This window comes from Leuciscus leuciscus (assembly GCF_965113295.1).
Source record: "Leuciscus leuciscus genome assembly, chromosome: 2".
Classification (NCBI taxonomy): Eukaryota; Metazoa; Chordata; class Actinopteri; order Cypriniformes; family Leuciscidae; genus Leuciscus; species Leuciscus leuciscus.
Window position 1 is genome coordinate 38762814 of NC_138726.1, and position 16134 is coordinate 38778947.

Sequence of the window (16134 nt, forward strand, 5' to 3'; positions counted from 1 at the left end):
GATTCTTTGATGAATAGAAAGTTAAATGGAACAACATTTATTTGAAATAGAAATGTTTTGTAACATTATGAATGTCTTAACTGACACTTTCAAATGCATTTCAAATGAAAAAATCAAATGCATACTTGCTGAATAAAGGTATGAATTTTATTCAAAAAGAAAAAATAAATCGTACTAATAACAACCTTCTCAGCGGTAATGTGGGTATTAATTTGATGTATTAATTTGGAGTGTTTGGTCCTTTATTATAGCCAGCGTTGGGGAAAGTTTCTTTTAAAAGTAATGCGTTACAATATTATGTTACTCCCTAAAAAAATTTACTAATTGCATTACTTAGTTACTTTTTATGGGAGAATAATGGGTTAAAATTTATTTTAAATATTTAAGTACTGAGAAATGTTAAGCAACTACATGTACTTACTAAAGGGTTAGGGTAGGATTAGGATTTGGTTGAGGGTTAGTTGCATGTAATTATGCATAATTTACTGTTAAAGGTGCATTAAGCAACTTTTCATGTTAAAAATACCCGTTTTCTAACCCATACATGCTTAAACAATTGCCTGATGGGCTGAATGAGCCCTTCTCTGATCACTGAGATTGTCTCTATAATCCTGTAAAGTAAAATAAATAAGAGGGATTCGGGCCGGAATTTTAGACTGGGCGTGACGTCATGTGCGTTCACGGCACGCTCACCTGGCTGTCTGGCAGGTTTGTGTATTCGCCGCCATTCTCCGTAGAAGATGGATTCTAAGAGACCGGCTTGTAGTTCATTTCAAACACCAACGCAAACTCCACGTAAGATAAAAAAAAGAAAACTTTTGTCCGTGAGCGTGCACACTTCTGGCTGCAGTTTCGCTTGCCGCCAGAGGGGGCATAGTTCTGCAAAAACTCAGAGACTTGCGCAATGCACCTTTAAATACTATGGTAAATACATGTAACATAATGTAACAAGGACACTGTCAAATAAAGTGTTACCGAATAATATTACATGTTACTTTTGCATTAGTTTTTCTCACCTGGGATTGGCTTTTTTGTTTGTTTTTGATTAAAATGTAAATGTAAAGTCCCTTTCACACCAAAAGTGAAATTAATAAGGATATGCAAATTCACGCTTTTACAGTAGAGGGCGCAGATCAAATAAACCTTTCAGCTGTGCTGCCATTCTGAAATGTAGAGAAGAAAGTTCAACATTTACTTAAGCAAAAAAAAAAAGAGAGAGATAGAGAGAAAAAAAGAAATACAAACGGGATGATTACCTAAAGTCATTTTTGCTTATGTTTGAATTGGATCATCGAAGGTCAGCAGCAAAAACATTGGTTAATAAAGTGAAATTAAATACATAAAGGCCTAGTTTCACAGACAGGGTTTAGATTAAGCCAGGATTAGGCCTTAGTTAAATCAGAACATTTAAGCAGCTTTTATAAACATGCCTTAGAAATCAAAACTGTGCATGTGAGATGAGTAAATGCCTGCTCACATTTAGTCTAGAACTACAATAACCATCATGTTTACACAGCGCACACAACACCTCTGCACCTTACTTACAATTTCTGTCAACATGGGGTCAGGAGAGCTGCCAGTCAATAAATGGGAAAACAAAATAACTTGCATTACTTAGTTTGTTGTTCATTTAAAAGTAATGAGTTACTTTACTCACCACTTGAAAAACGTAATCTGATTATGTAACTCACATAACTTGTAATGTGTTACCCCAACACTGAATATAGTCAGGTTAAATGTGACCATATTCCTCCAGTTTTATTAATAACTCACAGATATGTATTAATAGCAGTGCAGTTGTAAAGATCTTTGTGGGTTTTGTGCTGCTAATGTGTGCTTTTGTTCATGTCCTGCAGTAAAGGAAAAGTTAACGGCAGACCCTGACAGTGAAATAGCAACCACCAGCTTAAGAGTTTCATTATTATGTCCGGTAAGCATTTTATCAGATCACTCATCAAAATCAAACAAACACACACATCCGGTAATGTATATTTTTGAATGTCTAAATGTTAGTTTAAGCCCAGGGACCAGCTGCAACAAACCTTTAAAGTTAAGAAAACCCTTAATTACAATTCGAAATGAATGATCACCAAGGGTTTTCTTTGCTTAACAGGTTTGTTGCAGTCGGCTACAGGACCTTACAAAGACCATATGAGAACCAAAGCTAGAAAATACGTTGTTGTTTAGGATTCTAATGTTTCAAAGTAGTTAAAGATCACACAAAGCAAATACAGATGTTTTTGATTTTAAACTCAAAATGAAATCAGATTCAGAATGTTTTGTACATTATGACTCATAAATCTGTCTAAAACAGTTAGACTGTTTAATGTCAGTTGTATATTGTTGTGATTATATATGTTTTGTTCATGTTTCACTTCTTGTTATTTTCATTCTTTGGTCCATCTCCAAACGTGTGTGTGTGTGTGTGTGTGTGTGTGTGTGTGTGTGTGTGTGTGTGTGTGTGTGTGTGTGTGTGTGTGTGTGTGTGTGTGCGTGTGCGTGTGCGTGCGTTTGCCTGGATTGTTTCCATGCAGTATGTCCATGTGTGTTAATTTCTCTATGATTGTCTGTGCTTTTGCATGCGTTACACAGCTGGGAAAGATGCGGCTAATGATTCCGTGTCGGGCGTTGACGTGTTCACACCTGCAGTGTTTTGATGCTACGCTCTACATCCAGATGAATGAAAAGAAGCCCACATGGGTGTGTCCTGTCTGTGACAAAAAAGCACCCTATGAACATCTCATCATTGATGGGTATGCACAACCATAATAGAACAAAACTGCACATGAAATTGATTTGATAATTAGGACATCATGCATAAATGTTACATTTGACCATTGAATGCAGTAATTAGGTTTTAGTGAACAATGTATGAACTCACACCTTTATTTTTCTATTATAATTTTCACTTTCTCTCTTCTCTAATCTCTCCTTTATTCCCAAACATTTCTCTGTTCATCCTTAGATTGTTTATGGAGATTCTGAACAGCTGTTTAGATTGTGATGAAATTCAGTTCAAGGAAGATGGCAACTGGGCCCCCATGAGGTCGAAAAAGGAAGTGCAGGAAGTGTCTGCCTCATACAATGGCATCGATGGTAAGTTTCAGTCACTGCTGATCATCTCCTCATATTGTTGAGGAACTGCTGCAGGAGGCGTTTTGGGTGCATTGTTGAAAATTAAGAATTGTTCAAAGGCATCTTAAAACCCCTAATTTAGCACTGGTCATTTTGCACAGCATTGTATTTTGGTGAGTAATGTAAGAAAAAATATCAACACAGTTTTCTTGTAAAGACATACTTGACACAATTATTGACTGGCAAGTAGCTGGTTATTTGCTGTGGTCCAGGGTTCTTTAGCAATACGTTTTTTCTGGTTTGTGTGTATGTTTGTTTCTGGCTACCTTCAAATATACACTAACATTCAAAAGTTTTGGGTTTGTAAGAATATATATATATATACTGAACAAAATTATAAACGTAACACTTTTGCCCCCATTTTTCATGAGCTGAACTCAAAGATCTAAGACTTTTCAATGTACACAAAAGGCCTATTTCTCTCAAATATTGTTCACAAATCTGTCTAAATCTGTGTTAGTGAGCACTTCTCCTTTGCCAAGATAATCCATCCACCTCACAGGTGTGGCATATCAAGATGCTGATTAGACAGCATGATTATTGCACAGGTGTGCCTTAGGCTTGCCACAATAAAAGGCCACTCTAAAATGTGCAGTTTTATCACACAGCACAATGCCACAGATGTTGCAAGTTTTGAGGGAGCGTGCAATTGGCATGCTGACTGCAGGAATGTCCACCAGAGCTTTTGCCCATGAATTAAATGTTAATTTCTCTACCATAAGCTGTCTCCAAAGGCGTTTCAGAGAATTTGGCAATACATCCAACCGGCCTCACAACCGCAGACCACGTGTAACCACACCAGCCTAGGACCTCCACATCCAGCATCTTCACCTCCAAGATCGTCTGAGACCAGCCACCCGGACAGCTGCTGCAACAATCAGTTTGCATAACCAAAGAATTTCTGCACAAACTGTCAGAAACCATCTCAGGGAAGCTCATCTGCATGCTCGTGGGCAAATGCTCACATTCAATGGCGTCTGACACTTTGGAGAGATTCTTCTCTTCACGGATGAATCCCGGTTTTCACTGTACAGGGCAGATGGCAGACAGCAAGTTTGACGTCATGTGGGTGAGCAGTTTTCTGATGTTAACGTTGTGGATCGAGTGACCCATGGTGGCGGTAGGGTTATGGTATGGGCAGGCGTATGTTGTGGACAACGAACACAGGTGCATTTTATTGATGGCGTTTTGAATGCACAGAGATACCGTGACGCATTGTTGTGCCATTCATCCACGACCATCACCTCATGTTGCAGCATGATAATGCACGGCCCCGTGTTGCAAGGTTCTGTACACAATTCCTGGAAGCTAAAAACATCCCAGTTCTTGCATGGCCAGCATACTCACCGGACATGTCACCCATTGAGCATGTTTGGGATGCCCTGGATCGGCGTATACAACAGCGTGTTCCAGGTCCTGCCAATATCCAGCAACTTCGCACAGCTATTGAAGAGGAGTTGACTCCAACATTCCACAGGCCACAATCAACAATCTGAGCAGCTCTATGCGAAGGAGATGTGTTGCACTGCGTGAGGCAAATGGTGGTCACATCAGATACTGACTGGTTTTTCGGAATAATCCTGAAATGGATTATCTTGGCAAAGGAGAAGTGCTCACTAACACAGATTTAGACAGATTTGTGAGCAATATTTGAGAGAAATAGGCCTTTTGTGTACATAGAAAAAGTCTTAAATCTTTGAGTTCAGCTCATGAAAAATGGTGGCAAAAACAAAAGTGTTGAGTTTATATATTTTTTTCAATGTATATATAACTCTTATCTATACATACACGCATTACATTGATCAAAAGACGTTTAGTGACAATAAAGACATTTACATTGTTACAGAAAATCTTGAACTTTCTATTTGTCAGTGAATCCTGAAACAAATTATCACATTTATACAAAAATATTAAGCAGCACAAATGTTTTAACATTGATAATAATAAGAAATATTTCTTGAGCACAAATCAGCATATTAGAATGATTTAGAAACATTAAAAAAAATCATACCCACCTCAAAGTTTTGAACAATAGTATAAAAAAAAAAAAAAACTTTAGGACCCCATGTACACCTATTGCTGGCACCGTTCATCTGTGATGATTCATGTTATTACCAGGTGTAAATGGGGCTTGTGAAATTAATATCTCTGATCTGTTAGATGGTGGAAAAATGATGAATGTGACATTAACCTTCACCCTGAAACTATTTTGTTTACAACCCCGCTGTGTGTGCATATGTAATCAGGTGGGTGTCGTACGACAGTGTCGGAGCAAAACTCTCATACAAACGGCAACAGTGGTGGCAACAGCAAAAAAGTGGAGGTGATTGATTTGACTCTTGACAGCTCGTCTGAAGAAGAGGAAGATGAAGAACCCCCTCAAAAGAAAAGCTGCCCCTCGCTGTCTAGCCTTTCTCCTCAGATGGATAATGGGTAAATTATAATTTCAGTAAAACATGTCAAATTCTTTTCAACTCTTTGAATATGCACAAATAATGGCAAAGGGTCATTTGTGCTACACTTTTCTCAAGCTAACTTGTTTGTTGGTGTGTATTTATAGGGTGTTGAATCTCCACAGACAAGCATCTCCTTTAAGCCGAACTCCCAGCATGCCTCAGGTGGACACCAATTACATTCCTCCACCTCCTCCCCTTATTCAGGACTACCGCCACTACTACTCTACGCCCACTGACCTGTCAGGTACAACACACAAACATATTTAGAGAAATGTTTAATTTGGGAAATGTGCTCATTTAAACATCAATGTTTCATTTAAACTTCAATATACTGATTTCTCCCTGTTACTTCTTACAGATCTCAACTTTTTCCCTTTTTTACAAGGGGAGAATCATCAGGTAACACAATTCAAACATTTATCAGCCCGCTGTGATGGACTATTAATAGCTATTAATAGGAAATAGATTAGCAGTATAATATATACTGCTAATCTAGTGAATGGTTTCTCTTTACCTGACTCTTTTTTTTGTTTTGTTTTTCTGCTGTGTCTTTCCAGCACTACAACATGGTGATGGCAGCGGCTGCATCTGCATCGGAAGATCACGACCTCCTCCTGAGTCGTTTCCTCCCGTACGGCTCGTCCCAGCTCTTCCTGGACCCTCCCTCCACCCCTGTAAGCAGCAACCTCCCTCCCATTAACGTCAACGGCAGCAGCCTGGTGTCCTCCAGCAGCCTACGGGAAAGCCTCGGACATCCACCTGCCCCACACCCCAACTCCGAATCGGCCCCCATGTCTGCCATATACGGATCCGTCCCAGACGTCATCTCGTTAGACTGACCCAGGACCGAACCCTCGTATGGGAAACTGACTGAAGAGACTTCCAAACATTGGGAAGAAAACGGGACATGCAGGATGACTAAAGGGTGTTTTTGTAAACGATGATAATCGTTGCCGTGTACAGAGAACAAATATATTTTTTGTTTTACTTTTGTATATACTTATCTATCTAGCTATCTAATGTATATGTAAACTTGAAAGAGTTTTCGCCCAACACGGCTTGCTAAGTTACTTTGGGTTTTAGCTCCTTGGAAACTGACGCTATTTTTCCCTTCACAGCTTCAGCTTTACCCCTTTAACATAATATGAACACTTTTTATGTCCTTTCCCCATCATATTCTGTGATTGTCTATATTTAGTCTGATTTCACAGGGCACAATGGCTGCGATCAGACCGTCTGCCGGACCCTTGGTTCTTCTCTCTTCCCAGCAAAACTTGACATGTCTTTGCCAATCACATTTCCCCAATACATGCAGAATTATTTTATATAATGCTTTTAAAGGGATAGTTCACCTAAAAATGACACTTCTGTCATCACTTTTTTTTTTCTCCATACAATGAAAGTCAGTGGGCTCCAGTGTTGTTTTTGACCCCACTGAAACATTCGTAAAAATATATTTTGTGTTCTACTGAAGAAAGAAAGTCATACAGGTTTGGAACGACATGAAGGTGAGTAAATTATGACTAAAACTAAATTTTTGGGTCAACTATCCCTTTATGTTGGTGGGCCGTTAAAAAGCATTCCTTCACCTTCAGATTAACAACTGGAAGTAAAAGCATTGTTACAGATTGCCAATATCTGACCTCATGATTCTTATGTGAAATGTAATTCATGACTGTTTTTAAAACAATGTAATTCTCTAACAGTTTTACATCCATATTTTTTCTTGCTCGATGCCAAAAGAACACTTTTTAGTGTTGAAGTTTTTAGAGTGAGAGCTTGTGAGTTCAGTGAACTTAAACGTATACCTTGTGTAGAAAGTAAAGATTTACTCTCTCTTTGTGGCTACCATGCTTGATTGTTCTCTCATTCTTTCTTCGGTCCTTCCGTCCCTCTCTTTTAACATTTTTCAGAAGGAATGATTTGTTGGGAGGTTCAGCAGTGGCGTAGATGGTGAGGTGACGGTGTCTTTGATGTTGCCGTGCATCCTTAACTTGTTAACTTTGTTTCAACATTGAACAGTGACTGAGGTCTCTGTTCATTTGTCTATTAGGTCATCTGTGCTTGGTACTGTGTGGGAAGTCCTAAAGCCACTCATCATTTCTTCTACCGTTTTGTCACGTGTGCCTTGTATGAGTGTTTTTTTGCATGTGAACGACTGGACCTGTTATTTCTTGTACTTCAGTTCGCCTGTATTCAAATGTTCCTCATGGCACCCACCAGATTTGGAGCTCTTATCTACAGACTTAAAGTTTCTAAATGAATAATCCTATTGAGTAACCGATGGATGTCCTTTCAAGTGCTGCCTGGGATTAACAGAGGAAATTAATTGCAAAAGTTTTTTGTTCAAACAATATTTGAGAAAATTAGAACGAAGATTGGAAAAAATAGTGTTTTCAAAAAGAAAACGTTTTGGAAAAATAAAAGTTAAATTAGGAAGTTCAGATCTTTTTTATTTGTACTTACATCAAACAGGCTAAGGTGTGTGTGTGCACGTCCGTGTGTCTGTGTGTTTGCTGGTGTGGCTCTCAGTGTGTTGACCAGACCTCTTTTTAAAGCCTAATTGGGTTTGGGACTGGGGTAATTGCCTGTGAAAGAATCTAGCTATTGCGTCTTGCATTATTTGATAAACTGAGTCTCACTCTGTTTCCTTTGCCCTCTAAACCTCCTTTTAACATACATTTCTTCTGAAAGTATTAGATGTTTATCAGTCGATTTGTCTCTTGACTCTTAGATCGGTTTGAAATGTAGTTGTTTAAGTAATTAACGAGATAAAAATGACAGCGACAAAAATACATATGCTGTTATGGCAAAATCCTTGTTACCAAATTGACTACTTGTTAGATCTCTAGCAGTGTTAATGATTGACCATATTTTAACAAGTAAATCTGGACCGTTTTTGTCCTTTGTTTCAATGTGTCTGTCTCACATGACATCATGTATTTGACAAGGTTTGCTACCAAGGGTATAGAAGAAAGGTTCAGTGACAAACAGAATAGTTTTTATTAATTTGTTCATTTTGGTAAAGGGATAAGTTGTGTGTGTATGAATGTGTGTATGAAAGCGTGTGTGCATGTTTTTGTTTTTGATGTAAGGCAAACATTGTGCAAATTTGGATGTTCCAGTGATGTGCATTTATGTGTTAAAGTTGAATCCTCAACTTCACAACGAACTAATTTATATATTTTAGATGCAGAATTGTGTTATGAGTGGGCTTGGTGTCAAAGTCCAAGTTTATTTTATTTTCCAGTTCAGTAAGCAGACATCTATGCTCACTGCCTTAAATTTCATCCACTCTGTGTCTGTGGCATGTTTTATGAAAAAGAAAAAAAAGATTTTTAAGATGTGGAAGACATATTGTACAGTAGACCAATGTCAGTTTGTATAAAGTACTAAGTAAAAAAAATATTTATTACATGCATTGAAAGAAATTGTTTACCTATTGAATGTTACATGTTTATGTAGAGACATTTAGATGTAATAAAATGCATTGAGCTAACTTTGGCTTTTGTCTTGATGAAAAAGAAAAAAAAAAAGAGCTGGCTGAGAATGAGATGCATGATGTGTATAAGAATTTACATTTCTTTTGGTACATTTTAAGAATTTGGAATTCACTCCTTTACATTAGAGCTGAATAGCTCCGCTACTTTAACTTGCTCACTGAAAAGTAACTTGCGCTGCAAGATGGGCATAAGCCATTTGAGTTGAATGGCATACTGTTCAGTATAAAGGTCAGACAAGCCTGGATCAATCTGTGAAAAGGTGAAGATTCTAAATTGAGAACTAACCAGATGCCTGTTCATATTTCAGAAACTGTATCTGGGGCAACAAAATTGCACATTTTCAATTCACACAGGCCCAAGGCAGATTTAAGATTATATGAAATGTATCAATTTGGTTGTCTTTTTTTGAGTGATAAAACCCACACATGAGGCTAACCAACCAACTCTTAAAACCTATAAAATTAACATAATAGATGGTTTCTCACAATTTTAACCTTCTATTCACTACTCATTCTAATAACCCATGGTGTCTCAAGTGCCACATTTTAAATATTTCCTGCCTTTAAATCCTTTAGAACAAATCATAGATTCATATGAATCCTCTCATTCAACTGTCATATCAGATCCCAACTTAATGGAATAGTTCACACACACACAAAAAAATTCTGTCATCACTTACTCACCCTCAAGTTGATCCAAAACTGAATGAAGTGTCTCTCTTCTGTTGAACACAAAAGAAGATATTGACTTTCCATAGTAGGAAAAAAAGTCCTATGCAAGTCAATGGCTACCATCAACTGTCTGGTTACCAACATGCATTAAAATATCTTATTTTGATGATGATGACAACATTTTTATTTTTTGGGGTGAAGTGTCCCTTGAAACATCTAAACCAAAGCCTTGAAGTGGTAGTAAGAAACCGTGAGAAAATGGTGTAAATTTACATGTGAACAGCAGATGGCAGTGAAAACTTACCAAGAAGACAAGATCCACCTGTTCCCTTGCAACTCCACACAAAGCCGGTTTAATAAACCTCATCTCTGTATAAACTCTTCTTTTTTTTTTCTTCCATTAATATATGCTATTTTATAAAGGATTGAGCATAAAAAAATTAGACAGCAAAAGCGGAACAAGGTTGTGTGTGCCTTTACTCCGCATCGTCCTGTCAATCAAACAGGAAGACGAATCACTGCTCTCGATGGGCGGGAACATTAAAGAAGCGCCCGAGATAAATTCTTGGGCGCCGCCGCATTGTGCTCATAGTTTTTGCACATTGAACTTGTTTGTATGGTAGGGTAGGATCAGTGATGTATTGTCAGTTAGCAGTTAAAAAGCCTAAAACTAAGTAATCAATGTGACTAAATAATAGGCATAACCAAAGCCCTTCTGCTTATAGATAAGTATATATGAATCTAGTGTATAGAAGTAGCCTACATTATCTGTCGTCATGGGCAACACTGAAGTTGTGAAATCGCTGTATTCAATGGGAGACAGTAATCAGAGTAGTGTAATCAACAGATCCATCAGTGATCGGGAGCGCTTTAAAAGCTTGGAAGACATAGATGTGAGCGCCGATGGGAGTCCGGTGTTGAGGTGCTTGATCTCCATCACCTACTCGGTGGTTTGCGTCGTAGGTTTGATTGGCAACTTGCTGGTCTTCTTCTTTATTCGCGTGAAACAAGACAGACGCACGTCCAAAATAAACTTTTTCATCCTCAATTTGGCCGTGACCGATTTTCAGTTTGTGTTGACTTTGCCTTTCTGGGCCGTGGACACGGCGCTGGACTTCAGCTGGCCGTTTGGAGACGCCATGTGTAAGATCATCCTCTCGGTGACCGTGATGAACATGTACGCGAGCGTCTTCTTCCTGACCGCGATGAGCATCACACGCTACTGGTCAGTGGCTTCGGCTCTGAAGGACAGCACTAGACGGACCAGCTGCTCCATCAGGTGGGTCAGCGTCGTCCTCTGGACCCTGGCAACCGTCGCCACCGCGCCAACATCCATTTTCTCCACAGTCACTAACGTGGCCGGAGAAAAACTTTGTTTGTTGCGGTTCCCCGAGGGACAGTATTGGTTGGCAGTCTATCATCTCCAGAAAATACTAATCGCTTTTATTTTGCCAATGGGAATAGTCTCCATCAGTTACCTGCTGCTATTGAGGCTCATCCGACAGCGGAGCATGGTGAGCAACTCGAAGCGAAGAACGCACGAAGTCACAAAGTCCGTCACCATAGTAGTCTTGTCGTTCTTCCTCTGCTGGATGCCCAATCATGCCATAACGTTTTGGGGCGTGCTGGTGAAATTCAACGTGGTGCACTGGGATAAGTCGTACTATATCGTTCATACCTATGTGTTTCCGGTGACTGTGTGCCTGGCGCACGCAAACAGCTGTTTAAATCCACTTATTTACTGTCTGATGCGCAGAGAGTTCAGGAAAAAACTAAAGGACCTGTTTCTCCGCGTCTGAGAATTAAAGAAGTGCACGCGCGTCTCCCGCGACTCTATCCTGTGGAACAAATGTGTATAGTCCTAAAGAGTTATTTGACCCAAAATGTAACTTTCGGTCGTTATTTAAGCTCACCCTCATGTTTTTCAAGCATTTTTGACTTTATTCCTTCAGTGGAGATCAAAAGGAGATGTCAGTTCACAGGTTTGTGGCAACATGAGGGTGAGTAAATAAGGACAGAATTGTTATTTTTGGGTGAACTGCCTCATGCGCTTGGTGTACATCAATTGAATTGTGTGAATGTCTTTGTATTGTTGTGGAACATTGTTGTCAAATAGGCTAATTCTCGATATAAAATGTTACATTACAGTTAAAACCAACAATTTAAAAAAACGCAGCTAAATTAAATTTAGTGGCAATAGCCTACCTTTCAATGCACTATACTTCAATGGCTGATATGCTCATTATTTCTTTTCCATGGAAGTTTTTTTTTAATTAATACATTATTGTGCACTTTAGTTCTCAATTCCAGGGGTAATTGTGTAGGCTATAGCCTATATTGTTTTTTGAATGTTAAATTAAAACATGTTTAATTTATAAAATACATTAAAATATGACTTGGTATATATATATGACTATATACACAGAATATAACCTATGAGACACGGGATGTTGTCGGGGAGGATTACTCCTCAGTATTAGCCTTTGAGTCAAAACTCCAGTTACACAAATGTGTTTTCCCTATCAGTGTTTTTGTATGTTGGTTTCATACACCTTTTTTTGTGTGTGTAAATTTCAAAATTCCAATGTCATATTTTGCTATATAAGTTGTTGGGTAACAAGTGAAATAAATAGACACACTGACACTAGATTTAAACCGAAAGGCTGAACTGTGTTTTCAGGAGTATTTTGCATAAATGTCAGGCCAGGGCAAGATGTCACATCTTGTACATGTACATTTAGGTTACACTTTAGTTTAAGGTGTCCGTGTTACAGTGTAATTATGCATTTAAGTACTGTGTAATAATAATGTAATTACTATAGGGTTTGGATTGGGGGTTTGGTTTAGGGTTAGATGCATGTAATTTTGCATAATTTATAGTTATTACTACAGTAACTACATGTAACGTGTAACAATGACACTGTAAAATAATGTGTTACCCAAGTTTACACAGCATATTAATTACAATATTTGTTGGTCAAAATTTTGGTTTGATATTATAGGATGTTACCTTTGCCATTTTTGCAATTCAATTAATTATTGTATATATATTTTACTGTTTAAATTTAGCTGAGATGCCTATAATAGGCTGTTTAATGGCCAGTTCCATTGTGACAACTTGCCCCGCTATTGGGCAACGAACTGTGAAATTGAATAGCCTGCAGAGAAATATTAATCAGAATAAACATTGTAACGAAAACTAGCATCAGTCTCCCATATGTACCTATTTTCATCATAAGCCATTTAGAATTATAAAAAAAAAATGTAAATACACATTCTCAGCATTTTACATTAGTGATATTACCAAATATACAATTCATTTCATATTTTTAGAGAACTTAATAAGGATGGACGGCCACACCACCTGGTTAACCAAAAGGCTAAGTTAAGTTGCCAACCATTTGTCAACTTTATTTTCTCTCCCTCACACATTCTGAATGACAACACACTCTCTCTACAGTTCCCTCTTGCAGTGCTTTCCATATCCAGTTTTGTCTCATTCTCAATTAGCAATACTGACAGACAAGCTCCAATGAAAAATGGTGAAAAATCACCATCTCAATCAGAGCATTCTGGAATTCATTAGGCAAAAATAAGCAGAAATGTGTTTCATTTAGTCGAGCAAGGCCATATAAATTTCTTCAGAACATGTTTTTGTATCCTGTAGAAATGACAGCTCTGCGGCATGCAGTTAATTACCCTGAAATGGGCGATCAGGTTCATAACTGATGAGAATGCTTAACGTCTTGTTAAATGTGGTGGCTTTAAATCACTTACATAGTAAGCTAATGATGGTCATTTGCAGGCAATTTGGAAGATCTGAAAAGACAGTACATCTGCTGCTGTTTACCGTCACACTCGCACAGGAGCCTTTTAATGGACACCCGGCACAGAAGTGATGCTCTTGACGATGTTCTGTTGGTTATGATGCGTCACACTCCCGTGTTCAGACTGCAGAGAGGGCAACGGACTGTGAGGAACAGTCTGGGCAGCAGTCAATATTTTTTGGATGCATATCATTTCCCATCGAAGACTAACCAAAAGTATCCTTTAAAAACAAAGCAGTGGCACAGTTATTATGGCTCTTATAACTCTTCTGCTCTCATTTTATCTGTGCACTTAAATGTCATTTGAATACTATTTGAAATGTCATTGAAGGTCCTGTTTGTGTACACACTGTGTGTCTATTCAAAGTAGCCTATTTGTTTTGACCAGTGCTGCTGCTACTAAAACAATCCTTCCTTGTATTTTGATGTGATGTGGTCACATGTGATGGTATATATGGACTACCTCCCCTTTCTGTTAAACGGCTCTTTGTTTCATCCAGGATTTACACTGCTGTGCTGTGGATGCAAATCTACTAGTTTGCCTATGGATGTTTGTCAATATTACAAAACTCACTTTGGTCTCCCGCTGAGTGTGCTGATATAATCAGATCCCCACTGTTAACAGGATTTCCTGTGGATACATGGTTTCCTATTACCGAGTGAGTTAGGAGTTATGTTAGTCACTTCTTAATGCACATCATCATATCAACATATTCCCATTATGATAAGAATTTCACCCACATTTAAAATTTAATTTGCCCTCTTGTATTCTGCCCACAGCATTTCAGTAATATTGCTGTCTGCCTCTGGACTTATTCAGCAATGATACAAAAAGTAGAAGTAAATGTACAGTACTATACATGTATTGTAATTGACTTGCTTGTATTTTTGCACAGTTATTATCTCTGTTGTTGTAATTTCTTATTATTATTATTAGGCCTGATTGTTTGACCTTTTTAAATGAAATACATTTGATCATGTCTGTGTTTTGTTTTGCTCTTTCTAGTGAGACTTCGAAGAGACTCATAATAAATTCTATAAAAGTTTTATAGAATAGTTTGAACAGGCTTTCAAAATCCAATCATATTTTCAACATCCGTTGTGTTGTATGGAAATATGATATATCAGGAAATGATTTCAAACAATTAAGGGACTAATTAAGCTTGAACTTTATTTGCATATAGGCAAACGAAAGATCTGTTTGATGTTGCAGAATGAACACACAATGGATCCTTTCTCACCGTCTATAGTGAAGAGGATTTCATAAACCTTAGTTAGGGTATATTTTATCAGTGTGTGTGTGTTACCTGGGAATTGAACCCATGACCAGGTTCAATCAGTTGAGCTACAATAACTATGGCCAGCATTCATATGTCATGCTTGTTTATAAGACTGTTTCAGACAAGAAGATCATTTAAGCACTTCACTAAACCTTGTGAACTTGCCCTCTTGATCCCATCCAAAGCCCCTGTCTACTGAGAGATATCTGGTGGTAATCTCTCTTCTGATGTAAAATCATTATGTATTGGTGCTGTACCATCTCACTTCCCTACTTAACATAATACAATGTTAGACCTTACCAGGCTTTTTACAGTAAAATACTGTTCCCCTATATTACAGCAAAACACTAGCTATTTTACATATATTTACCCTGGAAATTACACCAAGGGTTAACAGTGTACTCAAGAAACCCCATTATCACCAACACGAGAAACTAGCCAGGCTCGCTTCTTTTCATGACTACTGCTGTGCACTGTAAAAAATGATTTTTTGGTGAAGTAAATACTACTGAAAAAAAACAATGTAATTTACATGAAAAAGTTAGTCCAGGCAAGAATTTAAAAAACTAAGTAAATTCCATATCAGTACTTATTTCAAGCGAGTAGAAATGAAAGCGTAAATATCAACTCAATAAAATTAAGTAAAAATTACTCAACTTTTCTGATACTGGGGTTCCCATCATGCACTGGACCTTGAATAATTAATGAGGTTCATTTTTCACTGTTTTCCAGCTGTATTTACACTGTTTTATCATTGCTTTTGTTGTCAGGATTAGTAACTTGCCATTTTGTGACATTTTGAGTAAATTTTCTGCTCAAAATGACACATTCAAACACAAAAATGATCCATCAAATGTTACCGTCATTGTGTATTGTCTACGAAGTATTGAGGTACTGTATTTGCATTCACATGAGACTTAACATCTGACATGATGTCTTATAAATTACTTAGATAATCTAAGTAAAGCACATACTATAAATGATTGGTATAATTCAATATTATTGTTTGAGTGAAATGTAATGCAAAGGAATATTCAACTAAATCGATATCAATCAACCTTTTACTAGCCAAGTTAAAATTACTTATTATCTTTGTTACTTTCACTTAACTAGGTTAAGTAAAGTTTACTTAATTCCATATTCCAAGTAAATTTAACTTAAAGATTTCTAATTAAAGCTACTAATAAATGTTTAGGTTTTTACTTGGCAAACTTTGTAAATTTACTAGCATTTTCAGAGTGAAAAAAATTAGCAAGCTTTTT

At 37.6% G+C, this 16134-nt stretch overlaps 2 protein-coding genes across 2 annotated transcripts in view; both read left to right on the forward strand.

Annotated features, from left to right (window-relative positions):
• Positions 1-9090, forward strand: part of pias1a (protein inhibitor of activated STAT, 1a) — a 46507-nt gene extending 37417 nt beyond the window's left edge. The window contains exons 8-14 of the mRNA XM_082162269.1: positions 1857-1930; positions 2593-2753; positions 2966-3096; positions 5382-5568; positions 5696-5835; positions 5950-5990; positions 6149-9090. Of these exons, the coding sequence (XP_082018395.1) occupies positions 1857-1930; positions 2593-2753; positions 2966-3096; positions 5382-5568; positions 5696-5835; positions 5950-5990; positions 6149-6430 (1016 nt within the window). The 3' untranslated portion in view covers positions 6431-9090. The remainder of the gene's footprint in view (positions 1-1856; positions 1931-2592; positions 2754-2965; positions 3097-5381; positions 5569-5695; positions 5836-5949; positions 5991-6148) is intronic.
• Positions 9091-9848: 758 nt separating this feature from the next.
• On the forward strand, positions 9849-14437 carry rxfp3.3a1 (relaxin family peptide receptor 3.3a1). The gene has a single exon (XM_082162281.1). It carries the CDS (start codon positions 10542-10544, stop codon positions 11562-11564), a length of 1023 nt encoding a protein of 340 aa, XP_082018407.1. The 5' UTR covers positions 9849-10541; the 3' UTR covers positions 11565-14437.
• The last annotated feature ends 1697 nt before the right edge of the window (positions 14438-16134 follow it).

Coding starts and splice junctions, on each gene's coding strand:
- rxfp3.3a1 (XM_082162281.1), top strand. CDS start 10,542: ATGGGCAACACTGAAGTTGTGAAATCGCTGTATTCAATGGGAGACAGT.